Here is a 22867-nt window from a genome sequence, read left to right as displayed (position 1 = left end):
GGCAAAATAATATCTGTTTAGCATCATTTGTCTGTTCAGTTATGTTAGGTATCTCAGTAATTGGACCATATAGTTATTCTCAGTCTATTGAGATTTTACAGCTTACACACATCAATTTCAATCGCAAATCAAAACTTGGAGAATTTTTTTTATTACTCATTTTAAATTCTGTTGTAATAAATCATGTGAATCCTGATTCTCAGTCATGCTGCTCATAATGAAAACAAAAACCACAATATTTATGGTATAAAAAATCCAAAAAGTCCACTTGCTATAGGTGTAGCAATTCAGGACAACCATGATAATCAGCAGAAAAATCCCAATCATAAAGAATAATAATCTTTCTGGCAAAAGAAAACCAAGGATCAGCTCACTGATTATCCCAACAATCTCTTTATTGTTGTCCACGACCTGCAGGGAAAGAGAGACAAATGAACTTGTTTACACAAAAGCAGACCAGTTTACTGTATGAACCTCCTCTAGTTTGTGCTTGTGGTGTTAGTGTAGTGTCTGTTTAGCCTTTTACTTACACTTAACCGGCTCATGACAGAGACATTATCTGGTGCCGTTTCTCCTCCGAGGTGCTTTATTACTCTATTCAGTGCCTTGTCATTGCACTGGGAGTTCAGAAGTCCCTTGCCTTCATAAAAGAGACAATCAACAGCAAACACGTCACTCCTGTTAACAGAGTGTCTGCTGTCCGGAGCGATGTAACCAGGATCAAATGTGTGGTGGAGAGACACCAGAATGATGCGCTGGTCTGATAGTCCTTCTGGGGAGGGGGAGAGGGGGAGAGAGAGAGAGAGAGAACATAATTCATAAATAAATAAATACATTTTCCATAAAGAGGGCTTTCACATTTACCCTGTCTTTTGTGAAGCTATATTATAAGTTTCCTCATGTGATGCTTATGTTACAACCATGACAACACTTTTACCAGTTAGATTTATTATTATTATTATTATTATTATTATGGATGACAAAATAAGTCTGTATGTCTGGGGATGTGGAGGTCCTGTTTACTATCTTTATAAAAAAATCAGAATTAGAATTTTTCATACTTTTCCTTAGAACATCCTTGCAACATTATCATATCAATGATTGTGTGTGTAGAACGTCTCACATTCAATAAATAACATTCTGTTCTTGACATCAACTTAAAACTTGAAAAGATTCACTTTTTATAAATGATTATTTCCAAAATCACAGACTCATATAAGGCTACATAAAAAGGTGTTTTGCTGAAGTGTGAAAGCAGATTTATAAATTCATTTATTTACTCGGAATTCGGTGAAGAGCAGCTTGAATGTCCGTTCCAGCTCGAGACACAATCGGTACAAAAGCTATGATGACGTCACTTTGTTCCTTCGAGGACACTTCATGTAGCTTCACTTTGGACTTGAGCTTGTCCATAAAGAGCTTGTGGGCGTTCATGGTGTTCCCAAGAACCATAATGAAGACACTGAGTGCTGGAGATACAGAGAACAGAACAAAAAAAAAAAAACTAATAAACAGAGCAATAAAGTCATAAATTCATGTTCAATAGTTTATAAAACAGTGTAATAAGTCCACAATCATTATAAAGAAACATTTTATTGAACAGCAGCATTTTATTATTTTATTATTGACATGACAAGCTTACAGCATTTGACAGATGACTTTAGAGTGACTTGTATTTTCTTTTTTTTTTTTTTATGTAGTTGAGGTTTAGGGCTTTGTGGTGGTGCTGGGATATAAATGTGCTATTCAAAGCTAAAAAGACTAATAAACATTTTCATATTTTTGCATCCACATCATATTATTCCCTCTTTAAAATGTCCTAAAGCTTTTTGGTCTCTTGTAAAACATCAGAATCAATAGTCTTAAAAAAATATACAAAATGCCACCATAAAGCCACAAACAACCAAAAAAAGAAAGAAAGAAACGTTCCAGAACACACAACTAAACTACATGGGGAATTATTTGTATAGCATGATAATGTATTATTCAGGGCTGTAAATTAACACTCTTTACTATTTACTGAACAGTGATTCAGATCATTTTCTTTCCAGCAATGACAATGCAAAAATTCAAAGGCTGCACAAGCATTACATTACAAATTCATCAGCAATGCTAAAAAGTATTTAAAAGTTAAAAGTACATACCACGAGTCATCATGAAGTCGAATTAAAGCCGAAATAAAGGTTTGTTTGGTGCTTTGTACAGAATCGGACTGAGACGTATGAAGAGACAGGAAGTCTGATAAAAGCCCTTTCACTTTCACTTTGTCCTTCATCTGTTTATGTAACACCCAGATTAATTGCTGTAAGAGGCTTGAGTGTGTACTGCTGCTGTGGCAAAGTGTTACAGATAAAAATCCTGACATGATGCTGTGATGAAGAGGAATTATTAATACGTGTCGACTATTTAAATAAACCAACATGACCGAAGGGGTTTGTGTCATGAACACGGAACAGAGCGGACCCAAACGCAGGATAGCTAAAACAAACAGGGTTTAACAGAAACCAGGAAACATGACGCAGACTAGAAACAGGACAAAACCACAGTAGATGCCGCGCTGCACGAGGCAACGCGGCACAGTTAAATATAAAAGACAATGATGACACAATAAGGATCAGGTGTGACGACAGAGAGGAGCAGACGAAGGCGGGGCAGACACGTGACGAGAAACAAACAAATGCACGTGGCCAGAGTCCGGGCAGAGTCCTGACAGTTTGATTCGACAAAAACTACAGTAGTTTTCACACAAAATAAACTTTCGATGCATTGCAGAGTAACGTCACCTTTCTTCATTTATTCAATTACAGATTTTAACATGTGTAGATTTTAAACTACTACAAATGGCCACGTGTATATTGATAAAACATGCAGAAAAAGTGCTAAAATCCAGCACTGTCATCATTTCTGCTCTATTTTACAGTGTTACGTGTCATTATGTCTTAATAGTCTTAATATATGCACTTCACTGTTTGTTATCCACAATATGTTCACAGATGTTGAAACTGATATGTAAATAATTAATAAGGTCTGAAATTACATCTGATTGCGTCTGGCTTATATTTTATTTGTGTCTATTTTTATTTACTTCTATTCACCCTGTCCAAATATCACGTAATAAAATGGTAAATCCTCAAGATGATGCTGTGCAACTACACAAACCGCTGCTTCCCACCATTTTTCTCACCAATGCCAGACCCATTAACAACAAAATGGACAAAACAAAGATCCAGATCACTGCAAACAAACTCACTGAGGACTGATGCATCATAACAGAAACATGGGGACACTCATTCATTTTGGATGTAGCATTGAGCTAGCAAGCTGCACAGCATTTCATTGGGATAGAAACAAATTACTCTGGTAAGAGGAAAGGTGGTGGTGGTGTGTGGCTTTACGCTCATAACATCTAGTGCAACAACACTAAAATTGTAGACATTCATTATTCTTCTGATATAAAAAAAAAACTACAAAATTTTCACTTTCATGTTCTTTTAGCTCTCTGCTAATTGAAGCATTTATAGCAGTGGTCTTCACTACTTTTTTCATGTGAGCCACACTGATAGGACAAAGTCAATAGGAGAGCCACTTTCACCGCAAAGTATGCCAAGTTATTCAGTCTTGAATAGCTTATCTGCTTAAATACAATGTACAATATTGCAATACAATAATTACTTAAAAATCATTCTTTATTATGCACCTGTCAAATTGGTAAAGGACAAATAAATCGTGAAGGACAAATAAAAATTCATCTGTCCACTTTTCTTGAAATGTTCTATGTGTAACGGTACCTATTTTTTATAGTAATTATTTTTGAGAGACTTTTATTTTGACAAGCAGACTGGTTTTCAGACAGCAGGAAAAAAAAGGGTTAGCAGAAGTGAGTGTCGTGTCACGTCTGAGAAGCTGTTCTATAAAATTTCTTTAAGAGAACTAACTTAGATCGGAGCTTTAGTCGGATAAAGAACAGCACTGTTTTGGGTCGATTGGTTCCTGAGAAGCTTTTACCTGTTGCTGGAGTGAGGCAGCAACTTTATGCTAGCTGCAAGCTCAGTGTGCTCAGTGTCGGCTGCTGTGTGTGTTCGTGGTGTGGAGCTTTGTTTTGAGAAGATTTGAATTTGAGTTTACCCTGACATATAAACGACATCTCAGCTGATTCGTCTCAAGAGTGATTCGTTTATTATTCACTCCTATGTGATTCATTTGATTGATTCATCGGGATACTGCTACTGAAAGAGGCAATTAAAGTGGCTTAGTGGTTAGCACGTTCGCCTCACACCTCCAGGGTTGGGGGTTCTATTCCCGCCTCCGCCTTGTGTGTGTGGAGTTTGCATGTTCTCCCCGTGCCTCGGGGGTTTCCTCCCCGGTACTCTGGTTCCCTCCCCTGGTCCAAAGACATGCATGGTAGGTTGATTGGCATCTCTGGAAAATTGTCCCTAGTGTGTGATTGTGTGAGTGAATGAGAGTGTGTGTGTGTGTGTGTGCCCTGTGATGGGTTGGCGCTCCGTCCAGGGTGTATTCTGCCTTGATGCCCGATGACGCCTGAGATAGGCACAGGCTCCCCGTGACCTGAGGTAGTCGGATAAGCGGTAGAAAATGAGTGAGTGAGTTAATTGCAACGCACGCTACGTGAAGACAACGTATTTCCACCCATCATTCTACAGACTGGTATTTCCTATTTGGGATATCGTGGTTTGATGGACGGTACAGTTAAAACTTTAAGTTGAGCGTTTGGTGTGAAATTGTGAATGCTCATTGAGAACTGTTATTTTCTCACTGTTTTGAGTGCATTTGTGTTCAAAAGGTCAATTTAAGTGTTGTAATTTAATTCTGAAGTTCTAAGTGAATTTTGAATTTTAAGGAAAATAAGAGAGTTTTCTCTGACGAAAAGAAGGGGGTTTTCTTTTCTAAAGTGTTATACTATATACTGAATATATTGAAAGTGATCGTGTTTGGGTGACAGTACAAAGAAATCCACGCAATACATTTGTTTATGTAACTTTTCTGTTTATTTTCTTTGATGTTTTCATTATATTGAGTATTGAGACTAATTCTTGTTTAAGAAATTCTATATAGAAAATAAACAAGGTGTATATTTCTTTATACTTACCTGAAGTGTAATCTTTAAGTGAAGTCTGTCAGGGAGTAAGGGCGTCTCACCTACCTTAATAGACTTGGGGAGGGAGGAGTATGTGAACTTTTCATATATAATTCTGTCTCACATAGTTTTACTTCAGAAGGCTTTCTCGTGACGTTAAACTAACTGGAGCCTACCCTTGTCAGTCTGTAGGGCCACTCACCCATAAGGTAGGAAACAACATACAAAATCTATCGAGTACAGAGACTAAAAGCACTGGGGGCGGGGACAAAGATCCTTTCGTTACTCAGTCTTCCAGGGCAGCACAAATTTATTCCCTTACTATACGAGAATAATTGTTCCCGTTACATATGCTCATCTTGTATGACTCGCACCTTTCTTTTTTTAGAAGGCGCAGACTCTCCACAACCTCCGTCTCCGTCTTCCTCTCGAGTTGCGGATGATGCATGCTCCCCATCAGTTACCTCCTTTGTCACTGTCACATTGCTTTGGTGCTGTTCATTTTGTGCGCGGGATTGTTTGATAAGAAATCGATCCATTTTTTTAGTCCGTGTGTGTTCAGTAAACACAAGTTGTTAACTGGCATGAAACACAAACTAGCTTCTGGCAGGCCGCCAAAAACTGGCTATTGCGCAGAACGCAGTGAGTCAGTGACGGGAGTCAAATAATATATGTAAATTATAAATTATTATTTGTAATAGAGCACATTCGTTTTTCTATGCTTCCCTTGTTGTTTTTAATGTTATTTAAATGAAAAATAAATTTTAACCACATGATCATATCATATCGTATTGTTTACTGCCATGCGAGCTGCATATTAAAGCTTGGCGAGCCGCGCAATGAGTAACACTGATTTATAGGAAAGCAAAATTAAAAGTACATTTCCAGCTTACAGTCCTCTAACCACATGGCAGGACAGAACACATTAACACATAGGGGGTAGATTTACAGTTTAATTATCCTCTAGATAAAGGTGACATAGAATAATGACATGACTCGATATGACGGGAATAAAACAACTCGTGCTTGCAGTTATAAGAAAATAATCATAAGCAGAATGAAGTAACATAGCATCATTAATGCATCTCTCTCTCTCTCTCTCTGTCTCCCCCCCCCCAACACAAACACAAACACACAAACACAAACAGCTCGCATAATTAGACCCCCGACAAAATTCTGTGAGTGAGTGAGCGATTGTGTGAGTGAGTGAGTGTGTATCAGTGTGTGAGTGAGTGTGTGAGTGTTTGTGTGAGGCACAAAAAGTCATTCTTTTTGCAGTAGTAAGTAAGTAATATTATGGATCCAGAGGCTGACTTTGTATTTTGAATTTCTTTGTATTATTTTTTTCACAAGATAATAATAGTAGAAACTCTCCTACAGATCAGTTATATCCTAATTATTGTTTTTTTGTCACTGGCTGTAAGATTACTTAAAAACTTTGTGTACACATCCATTAGGATCCAAATATTTTATACTGTTTTACTGTACACACACACACAAACACACACACACACACACACACACACACACACGCACACACACTGTATGACTGCCCAGTATTCTGTATCCGGGTGTCACACAGACCGAGCATGGACATTGTAAATGAGGCCGACGCCTTTTTGTACAGAAATAATTCCTTTTGTTGGTGTATGAAGGACGATTCAGTGGAATATATTTTCTAACCCATGAACGTTGTATATCAGATCTATACTGCGCTTCCATTTTAGTCATGGCATTAATAATTATAAAAGATATTGGTGTAAGAAATGTCCAGTTATATGTTTTAATAAAACAGCATCATGTTACTGCGAGGGTTTTTATTCTCTTTATTTGTTTTATTTACTTATTCAGCAGAAGTTTTCACAAATATACATCACACACATGCGCACACACACACACACACACACACACACAATACACTTTACACAGAATTCTTTATATATTTCGATTCATTAAGAAATTCTATTAGATCCTGATGAATAGTAAACTGCTGGATGCATGCGGTGAATCTGAGCAGTTCGATTGATCAGCTTTGTAAACTCTCCTCAACTGGGATCTTATAAAATAAGACAATTGAGATATGTTCATTTAAATATTTCATTTCATTAATCATGAAGAAATTATATATCATTACTAAAACTCTGTAATCATATGAAGATAGAAATAATTTTAGTTTTGTATTACAATATTCAGTTGACAATGAAATAGAATTATTTGTGATTTCAGAAAATGATAAAATGACAATTGAAATATGTTCATTTAAACATTGTGTGTGTCAAAACGCTTGGCCTGTGTGTGTGTCTCTCTCTCTCTTGATCTGTCTTTCTCTCAAACACACTGATTTCTTTATAACAGAAACCACTAAGACCACCAATACTTCCACCAATAGCAGCACCAATAGCAGCACCAATAGCAGAATCAAAACCAAGACCAATAACTGCTCCAGAAACTGCACCAATACCTGCACCAATAACTGCAGCACAGGCTTTCGTTTTGTTAGAGGTGTTCTCCACCTGCAAATAAAAAAAAATTGATTAAAATTAAATACAAATCTAGCCATGGGGGTCACAGTCCAGTGACTTCTGTGCCGGTCCCAAGCCCGGATAAATAGAGAGGGTTGCGTCAGGAAGGGCATCCGGCATAAAACATTGCCAAATCTAAACATGCGAATTGTCAGTAAGAATTTCATACCGGATCGGTCGAGGCCCGGGTTAACAACGACCGCCATCGGCGCCGTTGACCTACAGGGCGCCGGTGGAAATTGGGCTACTGTTGGTCGAAGAAATAGAGGAGGGAGGAGAGTGCACAGACAGAGAGAGAAGAGGAAAGGTAAGAGTGTAGGACTGAGAATAGGGACTCTGAATGTTGGTACTATGACAGGGAAAGGTAGAGAGCTGGCTGATATGATGGAGAGAAGGAAGGTGGATATACTGTGTGTACAGGAGACCAAGTGGAAGGGTAGCAAGGCTCGTAGTATAGGAGCAGGATTCAAGCTGTTTTATTATGGTGTGGATAGTAAGAGAAATGGGGTAGGTGTGGTCCTGAAGGAGGAGTTTGTGAGGAATGTTCTGGAGGTGAAGAGAGTGTCAGACAGGGTGATGAGTCTGAAGTTAGAGATTGAAGGGGTGATGTTGAATGTTGTTAGTGGTTATGCCCCACAGGTAGGTTGTGAGTTAGAGGAGAAAGAGAGATTCTGGTGTGAATTCGATGAGGTGATTGAGAGTATTCCCACGGGTGAGAGAGTGGTGATAGGAGCGGATTTTAATGGACATGTTGGTGAGGGGAACACAGGTGATGAGGAAGTGATGGGCAAGTTTGGAGTTAAGGAAAGGAACCTTGAAGGACAGATGGTAGTAGACTTTGCTAAGAGGATGGACATGGCTGTGGTTAACACTTATTTTCAGAAGAGGGAGGAACATAGAGTGACTTACAAGAGTGGAGGTAGGAGAACACAGGTAGACTACATCCTTTGTAGAAGAGGCAATCTGAAAGAGATTAGTGACTGTAAAGTGGTAGTGGGAGAGAGTGTAGCCAGACAGCATAGGATGGTGGTGTGTAGGATGACTCTGATGGTCTGTAAGAGGAAGAGGTCAAAGATAGAGAAGAAAACTAAGTGGTGGAAGCTGAGAAAGGAGGAATGTTGTGAGGAATTTAGACAGAAGTTGAGGCAGGCTCTGGGTGGTCAGGTAGTGCTGCCAGATGACTGGGAAACTACAGCAGAAGTGATCAGGGAGACAGGGAGAAAGGTGCTGGGTGTGTCATCTGGAAGGAGGAAAGAAGATAAAGAGACTTGGTGGTGGAATGAGGAAGTTCAGGATAGTATCCAGAGGAAGAGATTAGCCAAGAAGAAGTGGGATATGGACAGGACTGAAGAGAATAGACAGGAATACAAGGAGTTACAGCGCAGAGTGAAGAGGGAACTGTCTAAGGCCAAGCAGAAGGCATATGACGAGTTGTACACTAGGTTAGACACTAGAGAAGGAGAGAAGGACTTGTACAGGTTAGCTAGACAGAGGGATCGAGATGGGAAGGATGTGCAGCAAGTTAGAATTATTAAGGATAGAGATGGAAGGGTGCTCACAAGTGAGGAGAGTGTACAGAGGAGATGGAAGGAATACTTTGAGGAGCTGATGAATGAGGAAAATCAGAGGGAAAAAAGAGTAGAAGGGGTGAACTCTGTGGAACAGGAAGTAGATAAGATTAGAAAGGATGAAGTCAGGAAGGCTTTGAAGAGGATGAAAAGTGGAAAGGCAGTTGGTCCTGACGACATCCCGGTAGAGGTCTGGAAGTGTCTAGGAGAGGCAGCAGTGGAATTTTTAACTAGTTTGTTCAACAGGGTTTTAGAAAGTGAGAGGATGCCTGAGGAATGGAGAAGGAGTGTGTTAGTGCCGATCTTTAAGAATAAGGGTGACGTGCAGAGTTGCAGCAACTATAGGGGGATAAAGTTGATGAGCCATACAATGAAGTTGTGGGAAAGAGTAGTGGAAGCTAGGTTAAGGAAGGTGGTGAAAATTTGTGAGCAGCAGTATGGCTTCATGCCCAGAAAGAGCACAACAGATGCAATTTTTGCTCTGAGAATGTTGATGGAGAAGTATAGGGATGGTCAGAGGGAGTTGCACTGTGTGTTTGTAGACTTAGAGAAAGCGTATGACAGGGTGCCAAGAGAAGAGCTGTGGTACTGTATGAGGAAGTCAGGAGTAGCAGAGAAGTATGTCAGAGTGGTGCAGGACATGTATGAGAGGAGCAGGACAGTGGTGAGGTGTGCTGTAGGTCAGACAGAGGAGTTCACAGTGGAGGTGGGACTGCATCAGGGATCGGCTCTGAGCCCCTTCCTGTTTGCTATAGTGATGGACCAGTTGTCAGAGGAGGTCAGACAGGAGTCTCCTTGGACGATGATGTTTGCAGATGACATTGTGATCTGTAGTGAGAGCAGGGAGCAGGTGGAGGAAAACCTGGAGAGGTGGAGGTTTGCACTGGAGAGAAGAGGAATGAAAGTCAGTCGTAGTAAGACTGAGTACATGTGTGTGAATGAACGGGAGGGAAGTGGAACAGTAAGGTTACAGGGTGAAGAGGTGAAGAAGGTACAGGAGTTTAAGTACTTGGGGTCAACAGTCCAGAGTAATGGAGAGAGTGGGAAAGAAGTAAAGAAGCGAGTGCAGGCAGGTTGGAGTGGGTGGAGAAAGGTGTCAGGAGTTCTGTGTGATAGGAAAATATCAGCAAGAATCAAGGGGAAGGTGTACAGGACAGTGGTGAGACCGGCCATGCTGTATGGTTTAGAGACAGTGTCACTGAAGAAGAGACAGGAGTCGGAGCTAGAGGTAGCCGAACTGAAGATGTTGAGGTTTTCTTTGGGAGTGACAAGATTGGACAGGATTAGGAACGAGTACATCAGAGGGACAGCCCATGTTGGACGTTTGGGAGACAAAGTTAGGGAGGCAAGATTAAGATGGTTTGGACATGTTCAGAGGAGGGAGAGTGAGTATATTGGTAGGAGAATGTTGGACATGGAGCTGCCAGGCAGGAGGCAAAGAGGAAGGCCAAAGAGGAGGTATATGGATGTAATGAATGAGGATTTGAAGCTAGTGGGTGCAAGTGTTGAGGATGCAGAAGATAGGGATAGGTGGAGAGAGATGATTCGCTGTGGCGACCCCTGAAGGGAAAAGCCGAAAGAAGAAGAAGAAGATTAAAATTAAATACAAAACTTGATGCTTTGTGGAAATATTTCTTTTCTATAAAAAACATACACTGCACATGCAAAATACAGTTTACACACAGATAAATTTTAAATCACAAATCAGACTTGGAGAATTTTCTTTATTACTCATTTTAAATTGTAATACGTCTGTGAATCCTGATTCTTAGTCACGCTGCTCATAATGATGGTTAAAAAAACACAATATTTATGGTATAAAAAAATCAAAAAAGTCCTCAAATGAGACCCGAGAGTTGTTACAACTGCTAACAAATGTTTGAAGCTGGATTTATTTCTGCACTAAAAAAACTACTAAATTTTCACTTTCACTTTCTTTTAGCTCTCTGCTAAATGAAGCATTTATAGGAAAGCAAAACTGAAATTTCCAGCTTACAGTCCTCTAACCACATGACAGGACAGAATACATTAACACATAGGGGGTAGATTTACAGTTTAATTATCCTCTAGATAAAGGTGACATAGAATGATGATGTTTGGTTAAAAAGAGCTTCATGTTTGTTGTTTTGGCCTCATATCCTCCTGAAGCCCATCTGAAGCTTCTCTTTCATCTGTTGAACTTAATATCCCCACATCACAGGGCAGTAAATTGTCTATAAAAGCAGAATGATTTGCTTGTGAAAGAATTTTTAGAATTAGTATTTTTACAATTCTTAAATCGTACAAAGTATAGCGTATAAATTGAAACCTTATTATGCGTAATGTGATGATGTCAGATACACGTGGTTTCAATGATAAATTAAAAAATAATAACAGTAATAAATTCCTGTATTATGGCCTAAAAATCACCATTAAATTCTCAGACCAAACAATATGAACAAAAACAACCATGTGAAGGTTTTTCATTTTATTTTATTTTATTTTATTTTTATTTTTAGCAGCAGCATATGAGAGTTTTAATCATTATTAGAAGCTAAAATACATGACCTGTTTACCTACAGACTCATATAAGGAATATGAATTCATGCATTAGTGAATTAGTGCAAGATTATGAATGTGTTTAATAAGCATTAAATATTTTAAATGGATTTAATCTTAAACCTAAAAAACACATTATGGTAGATTTGTCTAAGAAACTCAGAAACGGAAAAAACTGTTTCATCACAAAATGTTCTAAATGAAACCTTTATGAAGCAAAAAATGTTTTATAACTTTTTGGTTTAATTTTTTTTCTTCTAGTTAGAATGATTGTATAATGACTGATGTCAAAAGTACTTGCAACAGGTTTGATTGACTCATTGTCAAAATAAAAAAATGTAACTGTAATGAAAATGCAGCTGATTCAGAAGAATCGATATATATATATATATATATATATATATATATATATTTATTTATTTTGCAGTTACTGTTAGATGTGTGCTGTGTAGTTATGGCTAAACAGTTGTTGCTGTAGTTATATTAAGCTACTTTGGAGTTGCACAATAACAGTCTACTAGGTACATTATATAGGTACATAGCATCTTTAATGCATCTTTCTCTCTCTGAATGATGCTCAACATAATTCATATCTCTGTTACGTCCCACATTATTATTTGTTTTGGGAATGGTATTTTGTTTTTGTTTTCTTCCCTTTTCTCTTTCTTTGTCTTAACTTTTGTTTTATCAGGGTGATGCGGGTACCTGCGTGGTCAATTTGTGTTTGCCAATTACTGTGACGTGTGATGACGACAACGCATGGATTCACCAATGAGGGCGCCCTAGTTGATGATTAAAGGGCGCACCTGTGCAGGAGGCAGGAGTTCTCTGGCGCGTTCTTTTGTTGTTTGGTGGTTGACTCGCTTGTTTGTTTTGCCCTGTACCATCTTTGTGTTAATTTTTGTTAGTTAAGTCTGTGTTCTTTGATAAGTCAGTGTTAATGGCCCATTCGATCTTTTCTCTCTGGTGTTTCTCGCCGTTTCTGTTATCTGGTTGATAAAATGACATTACTAAACGAGGAAAGAGATAAAGAACAGGTAAGATATCACATGATATACATGTGCCACACTAAGCTATCAATCTTTGTATAGAACACTAGTTTAGTGACACGTGTAACTCTGTATTTTTGGTTTTAGTAAGTGTAGTGTATTTAAGGCGTCTTGGACGCTGAAGATTTTTCTTTTTGTTCAATGTAGGGTTTTTTTTTTGTAAATATTGATGGTTGAGTTAGATTAGAAGTTTTGTTTCCTGTTTAGTAAGATTGGTTATATTTTGTTTCTTTCTTTGATTTGGCACGGTCTTGTTCTTTTCTATTGTCCCCGTTCTTTTGAGAATTATTTTTGGTTTGGTTAATGAATTTACATAATTTGTAAATTTATTTAAATAATTATATTTTGGATTAGTTGGTATTGAGTTTAGTAAAATAAACAAAACATTGTTGACTTAATGGTGTGCAATTATTTTCCAGTACATGTTCAGTGTTTTAATGTTGTACCCTTGTTTTCCCTAGACAATTAAAACAAATGGATCTCCAACAACGTCTCGGACATTGTGGATTATTTGGTAGAAGCTGCTGAAAAAAGGAAAGTCAAATGAAACACAAAAGCTTTTGTAGACCAGTTTTCTGTTTTAAGGATACTCTGAGAAAACAATCTGAAAAATCCTGCAAATTGTTCCTGTTACCAAATAATCACAAAAATTGATAACAGTGAACAGGTAGAAATGATTGTTTTCTAGATGTTCAATACTTACCGGGGTATCTGGTGCATCAGGGGCCAGATAATCAGCGAGGGATTTCAGTGCCATATCATTGGCCAAGCATATCAGCAGTCCACAATCTTCATGACCGAGGAAGTCTACAGCAAACACACCTTCCCTTTTCACAGACCATTTGCTGACTGGAGCAATGTAATTTACATCATGGGTGTGGTGGATAACTATGAGGACAACAGACTGTTGGGGAGATGCTGGAGAGAGAGAGAGAGAGAGAGAGAGAGAGAGAGAGAGAGAAAGATCGTGAGGCAGGGCTGAGGATGGTATTAGATTAATTGAACTGGAATTAATTGACAATAAAAGATTAGTTATTCTGAAATTATTTCATGTAATATAAACATTGCTTCATTGTATTTAAATACATATAATGTGGTCCAAAAGTCTGAGAGCACTAATGAAAATTCGGAGATTTTAAATTTTTTTTATTTCATTTATTAAATTGAACAATTTGCATTACAAATTATATTACTGACAGTTAGTTAATAACAGTTCGAGTGAAAAGTAGAATCTTTGACATGTTTACATGTCAAGTTTGTGTAAAACTTTATGATCCATTTTAGATCAAATTTAACAGAGTGTCATCTGATCACACGCTTCAGTAGAATAGATTAGACTTGAATTTCAGACCTTTCGTGTGGAAGTAATCCAAAATAAACATATTTTTGAAGTTAAAAAGTATTTAAATAAGCACAAATAACAATAAAATAATACATGTCTCAATGAAAGTACTGGTTAAAGCTGTGTCCCAAACCCAACAATATTAGATATATCTCAAAACACCTAAATATGGGAACGTGGGCTGGTGGTCTTTGTTGTCTACTATACTTAGTGGTTAGTCATTTTGGCCTGAATTGACTCAAGGAAATCTCTTACTTGGAATAGTTCGAAGTGCAGCTTCAATGTCTGTTCCGGCCCGAGACACAATTGGAACAAAAACGATGCTGACATCACAGCTATCAACTGAATTCACCAGCTGGATCTCAACGCGTCTTTTCAGCCTGTCCATTATTCCATTTTGGACATTCATTAATTGTTCAGGTTGATTCCTTAAAAACACCCGTGTTTTTGTTCCTGGAGACAAAATGACACACAGCTGTAGTTTGTCACATTTTCCATAACGTTATAAATAACAGTAGAATAACAGTGTTACAAGCAGTTTCAGCCAAATCATAATAGAATCAGTGATGGGATTATTCCCTTCCCTACATAGACACTATGCCGTGGATGACTGCTAATGTGCGTGCTCTGCTGAGGACTAGAGACCTAGCCTTCAGAACAGGGGACAGGGCGGCCCTAAGAACAGCAAGGGCCAAACTGTCCCGAGCCATCAGAGAGGCAAAGTGCGCACACGCCCAGACTATCCACAGCCACTTCCAGGACAGCGGAGACACCCGGCGCATGTGGCAGGGCATACAGGCGATCACAAACTACAAGACAGCTTCACCTGCTTGTGATAGCGACGCCTCCCTCCCAGATGCGTTGAACGATTTCTACGCTCGGTTCGAGGTACAGAACAACGTAACGCAGAGGAAGTCCATCCCTCCCCCCGACGACCAGGTACTCTGTCTATCCACGGCCGACGTGAGGAGATCTCTATGCAGAGTTAACCCACGGAAGGCTGCTGGACCAGACAACATTCCTGGCAGGGTGCTCAGAGAATGTGCAGAACAGCTAGCGGATGTCTTTACGGACATCTTCAACATTTCCCTGAGCAGCGCCGTTGTTCCTACGTGCCTCAAAACTACCACCATCGTTCCTGTCCCAAAGAAGTCTACAGTGTCCTGCCTCAATGACTATCGTCCCGTTGCACTCACACCCATAGTTATGAAGTGCTTCGAGAAGCTCGTCATGAGGCACATCAAGACGCAGCTACCACCCTCACTGGACCCCCTACAGTTCGCGTATCGTCCAAACCGCTCCACAGACGATGCCATTGCCACAGCTCTCCACTTAGCCCTCACCCACCTGGACAATAAAGACACTTATGTACGAATGCTGTTCATAGACTTTAGTTCAGCATTCAATACAATCATCCCTCAGCACCTGATTGGGAAGCTGAGCCTGCTGGGACTAAACACCTCCCTCTGCAACTGGATCCTGGACTTCCTGACTGGGAGACCTCAGTCAGTCCGGATCGGGAACAGCATCTCCAGCACCACCACACTGAACACTGGAGCTCCTCAAGGCTGCGTGCTCAGTCCGCTGCTGTTCACTCTGCTGACTCACGACTGTGCAGCAACGCACAGATCGAATCATATTATCAAGTTCGCCGATGACACGACCGTGGTGGGTCTCATCAACAAGAACGACGAGTCAGCATACAGGGAGGAGGTGCAACAACTAACTGCCTGGTGTAGAGCCAACAACCTTTCTCTGAATGTGGATAAAACTAAAGAGATGGTTGTGGACTTCAGGAGAGCACGGAGTGACTACTCTCCGCTGAACATCGACGGATCATCTGTGGAGATCGTCAAGAGCACCAAATTTCTTGGTGTTCATCTAGCGGAGAACCTCACCTGGTCACTCCACACCAGCGCCATCACCAGGAAAGCCCAGCAGCGTCTCTACTTCCTACGAAGGCTGAGGAAGGCACATCTCCCTCCCCCCATCCTGACCATGTTCTACAGAGGGACCATTGAGAGCATCCTGAGCAGCTGCATCACTGTCTGGTTCGGGAACTGCACCATCTCAGAACGCAAGACCCTGCAGCGGATTGTGAGGACAGCGGAGAAGATCATTGGGGTCTCTCTTCCCTCTATCACAGACACTTACACCACACGCTGCATCCGCAAAGCCAACAGCATTGTGGATGACCCCACACACCCCTCACACACACTCTTCACCCTCCTGCCATCTGGAAAAAGGTACCGAAGCATTCGGGCCCTCACGACCAGACTGTGTAACAGTTTCTTCCCACAAGCCATCAGACTTCTCAACAACTGAAATGTACTGTACTGAGCACAACATACACACACATCATCTGTATGGACTGCATAGACCCTCACAAAACACACACACTGACACAACATACTGTTTACATGCTGCTTACAATCCAGCAAACTGTTTACATGCTGTTTTGCACGCCTTGTCTGCTGTTTTTTGCACAAACTGTCCCAACATTTCAGCCGTTTTTGCACATACTGTACAATATCTCAGCCATTTCGCACATACTATATTAACACATACAGTATTAACACTGGTCGGTCGGCGCTGTTTCTGTGACTGTTTCTGTGACTGTTTACTATTTATTGTCTTTTGTGTACTGCATTTTTTGTACTTTTTGTATTGTCTTGTAACTTGTGTCTGCACTGTCATTGTCCTGCACTGTCTGGTCCTGCACTGTCTTTAGTCCTGCACTGTCTTTTGTCCTGCACTGTCTTGTCTGTCTTGTTTGTCTTGTCCTGCACTGTTTGCACCAGGTTGCACAGTTGCACTTTATGTGGCTAAGACTACTTACAAGTCTTTAGCCCTGTCTTTGTTTCTATGTAGCACCTTGATCCTGGAGAAACGTTGTCTCATTTCACTATGTACTGCAACAGCTATATATGGTTGAAATGACAATAAAAGCTTCTTGACTTGACTTGACTTGACTAAGGGGACATTCGGGAAGTTTTTGTGTCTTGTGCCATGTGTTTTTGTTTTGTGTATCACCTGTGTTTGCCCCACCATGTCCTTGTTCCTGCCTCTGCACACCTGTTCCTTGTGTTTCTATGATTTCCTCCCCTATTTAATCCTGTGGCCTTTCATCTGGTTTTTGAGTTCTTGTCTCTGTGTCTGTTTTGTTTTCTGTGATTTGTTTTGATTCTGTTTCTGTGTTCCTAGTGTTTCCAGCCTTTTGTTATTTTCCCGAATAACCCCCTTTTATGCTTTCCCAGATTTGGTTCTGACATTTGATTCATGGAACAGTGCGGTCATTGTGGGAACTACAGTCCGGAAGCGTCTAGTACTCCGGAGACGCTTCTCTCTGTCGGTGCATGGGGAGTGAGGCAGGTGCTCCAGCCGTGACAGTATACAATTTGTAATTTATTTTAATATAGCACTTAGATATGATATATATTCGATGGTGGTTGATTATTAACAGACAAATCCTTATATTTATACTGTACTGTAGGTCGCATTTATAACTCTACTATATTTAGCATAAGTCTACCATAACTGATAAGAAAATGGTAAAGATAGATAGTAAAATGTAAGGAATACACACCAGACACCATCTTGAAGACAGACCGATTGCTGTGCAGTTTTTAGAGCGTTTGTTCTCAAGAAGCGATTTCACTTTCGATTTTACACGTTGCTTGACTCACTCGATTCACTCGGTTCACGCGATTCACTCGGTACTTCGACACATTGCTTAAAATATACACTATATTCTAGATATACACTAAAGTCCAATATCCTGCACTATTTTTGCTCCCTATTTAAATGTAAACAAAAGTTATGAATGGTCTGAAATTCACGTCTAATCTATTCTACTGAAGCGTGTGATCAGACGACACTGATAAATTTGATCTAAAATGAATCATAAAGTTTTACACAAACTTGACATGTAAACATGTCAAAGATTCTACTTTTCACTCGAACTGTTATTAACTAACTAACTGTCAGTAATATAATTTGTAATGCAAATTGTTCAATTTAATAAATGAAATAAAAAATAAAAAATTCAGAATTTTCACTAGTGCTCTCAGACTTTTGGACCCCACTATCTGCTCTATTTTACAGTGTTCTGTGTCATTATGTCTTAATAGTCTTAATATATGCACTGTTTGTTATCCACCAGATGTTCACAGATGTTGAAACTGATATGTAAATAATTGATAAGGTCTGAAATTACATCTGATTGCATCTGGCTTATATTTTATTTGTATCTAATTTTTATTTACTTCTATTCACCCTGTCAGCATGACATTTTTACTTGTCTGTTATATGTCCAAATATCACATAATAAAATGGTAAATCCTCAAGAAGATGCCGTGCACAGGCGCAGCGGCTTGATGGCTTTCTGTGCTTTTTAAGTGTGTCTTCGTCTATTTTTCTGTATGCTAATGTTAAACCCAGCAGCACAAATCCCACATACAGCTGTTATGTTGGTCTAGGGGTATGATTCTCACTTGGGTTGCGAGAGGTTCCGGGATTTATAACAGCTTGTCCCGAACAATTAAACACTGTTCATGTACTGGAAATCAGGTGATGGTACAGGTTAGGGAGTGTTGGTAGGTTGGAGAAAAAGTTTAAGTTGTGGGTTGTTGCTTGTTGGATAGGAGTAATAATCGTGACTTTGTTTGGAAAGGTTTTAAAAACCTTTATTGATAACCCCACTGTGGAGTTATTTGACAAATGTAGAAAGGATGAATTACTAACCATCGCAAGTCATTTCCAAAATCCGGTAGTGTGGAATCATTTGCTTGAAGTAAAAATTCTGGTTGTGTCGGATTCAGATTCTGTGTTAGTTGGGGCGGAAGGCATTCCTAGTCCTGATGTAACTGATAGAGAGAATGTGTGAAGTGAGCCGCAGAGGATGTGGTTAGGACCGGCCTGCCGTTGTTTGATCCGTTCTCACCTGTTTCCTCTGGTTCCAAGGGGGATACGAGATTAAAAGTTCGGATAGCTCGTTTACAAATGGAAACTCAAGAAAAAGCAGATAAACAACAGGCTGAATTAGATTTGCGCCTTTAGATACGAACACTTGAGATTGAGGCTAAAAAACAGATTAAGATGCGACAATTGGAGTTGCAGCAATTGCACAATTGCAGCAGCCGTGCAGTCAGTTCCTCCTCCTCAAGTTAGGCTGGCTCCTTCTGCACCTGTTCCCTCTCGAGTCGCTATGGTCTCTCAACCGGCAGATGCAAACTCAGTAACTGGTACGTTTGATATTGGTAAAAATATTATGTTAGTGCCTCATTTTAGGGAAACCGATGTTGACTCCTATTTTCATGCTTTTGAACGTATCGCAACTTCACTTTGTTGGCCAAAAGAAGCATGGACAATTTTACTTCAGTGCAAATTAGTGGGTAAGGCACGAGAGGTTTTCTCGACTTTACCGTTGAAGGAGAGTTTACAATATGACACGGTAAAATTAGCCATTCTCCGCGCGTATGAATTGGTTCCCGAAGCCTATAGGCAGAGGTTCCGTAACCATATAAAAAAAAACTCTAATTCTACTTTTGTAGAGTTCGCTCATGAGAAAAGTGATTTGCTGGATAAATGGTGTAATGCCAGTAAAGTGGATGACTTTGTGTAGCCGGTCTCAGACTAACCGCTGCTACCCTTATCCGCGTTGTGTTCAAAGAAGGCTCAGGACGCTTTCGCTCAGTTCACCAGAGAAAGTTTATTACCAGCCTTGGCCACTCATTAACACTCCTGTGGATTAATGTCGATAAAGATTATTAAACACTCGTGGGCACCTCGTGACAATATATCCCTCTCTCCGGCACATGCAATACAGACTCATTATATGTAACAGTTGAACAAAACACATTAACATTAAAACATTCATACAAAACCAATAGAAAATAGATTAAGGAAGAAATACCTGTGGATTAATGTCGATAAAGATTATTAATCACTCGTGGGCACCTCGTGACAATATATCCCTGTATAACACAACACATGTTAGCTGGCTAACAACCACGTTAACACCGTATATAAACGGCCCACACGATAAATTCTCTCACTCGACATCCACTTGTACATAAAGCATAAAACAATGTCTCAATCTCACAACTGTTTACAAAATGAAATTAAGTCCATTTCTACACTTAATAAATTTAATTATCGAGCTCACACAAATGCCTACCTCTCTCCGCACATGCAATACAGACTGAAGAGGTGCGCATGCTCAATGGAAAGTGCCGTCTGCGTAACACAGAGAGTGTCAAAACAAAAGTCTCCCAACAGAAAACACCAAAATGAATACTTAATACCCAAAAAAAAAGAAAAACAATACGGTAATATAAGGATTTTTGTGAAAAAAAGAAAATAATGTATTACATTTATAACTCGTTACATTCACCCCTTCCGGATTTCACTAAAATCCGTATTGAATTCAATTCAAATAACTAACACAGGTCAGCAATGAAATGCCCATTAGTTCAACTTGTGAGTTACCCATTAATAGGTCAAGAAAAACCTCAGGGTGATCAAGCCTAAGATCATCTTGGAACATTATGATGCCTTGTACACCATAATACGACCTGATCCTACTATTCCATACTTGGAATCAAAATGTCCCTACACATCTTACTAAGTCAATATATAACAATACTATTCAAGACAGAGAAAGAAATATCACAGTACTCCTTTTCAGGTGACTTTCTACACCATGAAGATAATAAGCTACTTTCTTCACTTTCTTAACAACTCTTCCTACCCGTGTTCTAACAACCTGAGCATCAGGAACTGAATCTTGGGTGTCAATGTCAGTTTGATGGCCAGTTGGAGCTTGTATATATGTCTCTGTGTCACAGTCAAGGTTAACGTCAAGAGATATTGAACTGGATTCTAAACCACTCTGGGGAAGACTCTCTTCAATTTGTAACTGAACACTAGACTCTTTTCCATCTGAACTGGAATGATTTGTTTCCAAGGCTTCTTCAGAGTCTTGAACTGCAGCGCTTTCAGAGTCTTCATCTACCCATCTCATAGTTCTTTCCTCCGAGTCTGTTAGATTGAAACCTTCCACAAAACACTCACTCCTGATGCTACTTGTCTCATTCTCTGACTCCCTTACAAAGGGCAGTGGGCTTCCCTCCTCGTCAGGTGACTCAACAGGAAGAAAACTAATATCCAACAACAGGTTTCTGTGCACTATCCTCACGTGACCTTTCTCGTCTTTGAGCTTGTAAGTGTGCGTCTGCAAGTTCCTGTCTGCTACAGTGTACACTACAGGGTCCCACTTATCCGCTAATTTCCTCTTCCCCCTTTCTCCTTTATTCGCCACCAGCACACGGTCTCCGATATTCAGGTACGTACCTCTGACCTTCTTGTTGTAACCTTTTGCCTGTTTCCTCTGCTCTCCTTCGGAATGTTGTTGTGCGATCTCAGCTGCCTCATGGAGGTATGACATCAACGATTTCAGGTAAGTACTGTGATCAACAACTACAGGATCATACAGCACCTGTCTGAACATAACATCTACCGGCAGTCTTGGCACACGCCCAAACATAAGCTGGAAGGGAGCATAACCTGTTGTCTCATGGACCGTAGCATTGTAGGCAAAGGTCAATGTCTGTATTTGCTCCGCCCATTTGTGCTTCTCTTTCAGGGGCAGAGTTCGGAGCATACTTCCTAAAGTCCGATTGAATCTCTCTACTCCTCCATTCCCCATGGGGTGGTACACAGTGGTATGAGACTTGGCAACCCCTGATAGCTTTAACAACTCCTTTATAAGAGTGCTCTCAAAGTTAGCTCCCTGGTCTGTGTGGATGCGACTCGGAAATCCATATACACAGAATACACGGTCCCACAGCTTCCTAGCGACCTGTTTTGCTGATTGATTTGCACAAGGGAATGCATGAGCCAATTTCGTGAAATGGTCCGTCATAACAAGCACATCTACAGAGCGCTTCTTCCCATCCTCCGCAGTCCAAAAGTCCAGACATACTAATTCCATAGGCATAGAGGTCTTAATACTTTCAAGCGGGGCCCATGCAGATGGTTCGGGGGCCTTGGCCAAGATGCATCTCTGACAGCACTTGATGTAATTGCAAACATCATTCCCCATTCCTGGCCAAAAGAAGCGTTGGCGGGCTAGATGGATGGTTCTTGCTTGCCCTTGATGTCCCGCTAGGTCATGCACGCCCTTCAAAACTTGATCCTTTAGGCTAGTAGGTAAAACGAGCTGATATCGCTTATGTTTAGTGTGTGGATCTTGTATAACTCTGTACAATATTCCATCCATAATCTTTAATTTGTCCCACTGTCTGAGAAGTGATAGGGTCTTGGCATTCATATTGGCCCTTTCTCGCCTTGCAGGTTGACGCTTCGCATTCATAAAGAACATGACTCTGGAAATGACTGAATCAGCCTCTTGCATTGCATGGATTTTATCCACAGCAATGGTAGGAAGGGTGTCAGTTCCAGCTGGTATAAAATCTTGGTAAGACTGAATTAGCTGTACTGCTCGGGCTCGAGATGTTTCTTCCCATTGATCATGGGAACTTAAACAGGCCTTGACGGTGGCACTATCAGAGGGCAAGGCAAGACAGGATTGGAGACAAATCTGTAAATTTTGAGCACCTTGGTGGAAGGCATCCCTAACTCCATCTCCATCAACCTCTTCAGCCTCCTCTAGCAAATCACGATAACGCTCCTTCATTAACCTGCTGCTCACAGTCCTGACAAAAGGGTCCCTACTCAAAGCATCTGCCACT

General features: G+C 40.1%; 2 protein-coding genes and 1 long non-coding RNA gene across 5 annotated transcripts in view; 1 reads left to right on the top strand and 2 right to left on the bottom strand.

Moving 5' to 3' along the window:
• The window catches only part of LOC132838595 (uncharacterized), a 79137-nt gene that overhangs the window by 37092 nt on the left and 19178 nt on the right, over window positions 1-22867 (bottom strand). The window contains exon 1 of one of the 2 annotated variants that reach the window (XM_060859012.1): window positions 2145-2248. The exons of the other annotated variant lie outside the window; for it this stretch is intronic. Coding sequence (XP_060714995.1) covers window positions 2145-2157 — 13 coding nt within the window. The 5' untranslated portion in view covers window positions 2158-2248. Of the gene's footprint in view, window positions 1-2144; window positions 2249-22867 lie in introns of those variants that run through there. 2 annotated transcript variants of the gene reach the window in all.
• On the top strand, window positions 3861-5871 carry LOC132838602 (uncharacterized). Its single transcript, XR_009647658.1, has 2 exons — window positions 3861-4701; window positions 5281-5871. It is a non-coding gene; the product is annotated as an uncharacterized LOC132838602 (long non-coding RNA).
• On the bottom strand, window positions 6898-17791 carry LOC132838598 (uncharacterized). 2 transcript variants are annotated; one of them, XM_060859020.1, is made up of 4 exons: window positions 17701-17791; window positions 14370-14567; window positions 13476-13690; window positions 6898-7608 (listed from the first exon to the last, which is right to left on the bottom strand). In XM_060859020.1, the coding sequence occupies exons 1-4, from the start codon at window positions 17708-17710 to the stop codon at window positions 7351-7353; spliced, it is 681 nt and encodes a 226-aa protein (XP_060715003.1). In that variant the 5' UTR covers window positions 17711-17791; the 3' UTR covers window positions 6898-7350. The 2 variants fall into 2 exon arrangements, with proteins under 2 accessions (XP_060715003.1, XP_060715004.1); XM_060859021.1 differs by lacking the exon at window positions 6898-7608 and adding an exon at window positions 12313-12733.

The sequence above is a fragment of the Tachysurus vachellii genome, chromosome 23 (assembly GCF_030014155.1).
Source record: "Tachysurus vachellii isolate PV-2020 chromosome 23, HZAU_Pvac_v1, whole genome shotgun sequence".
Taxonomy (NCBI): Eukaryota; Metazoa; Chordata; class Actinopteri; order Siluriformes; family Bagridae; genus Tachysurus; species Tachysurus vachellii.
This window is presented reverse-complemented; position numbering and strand designations above follow the sequence as displayed.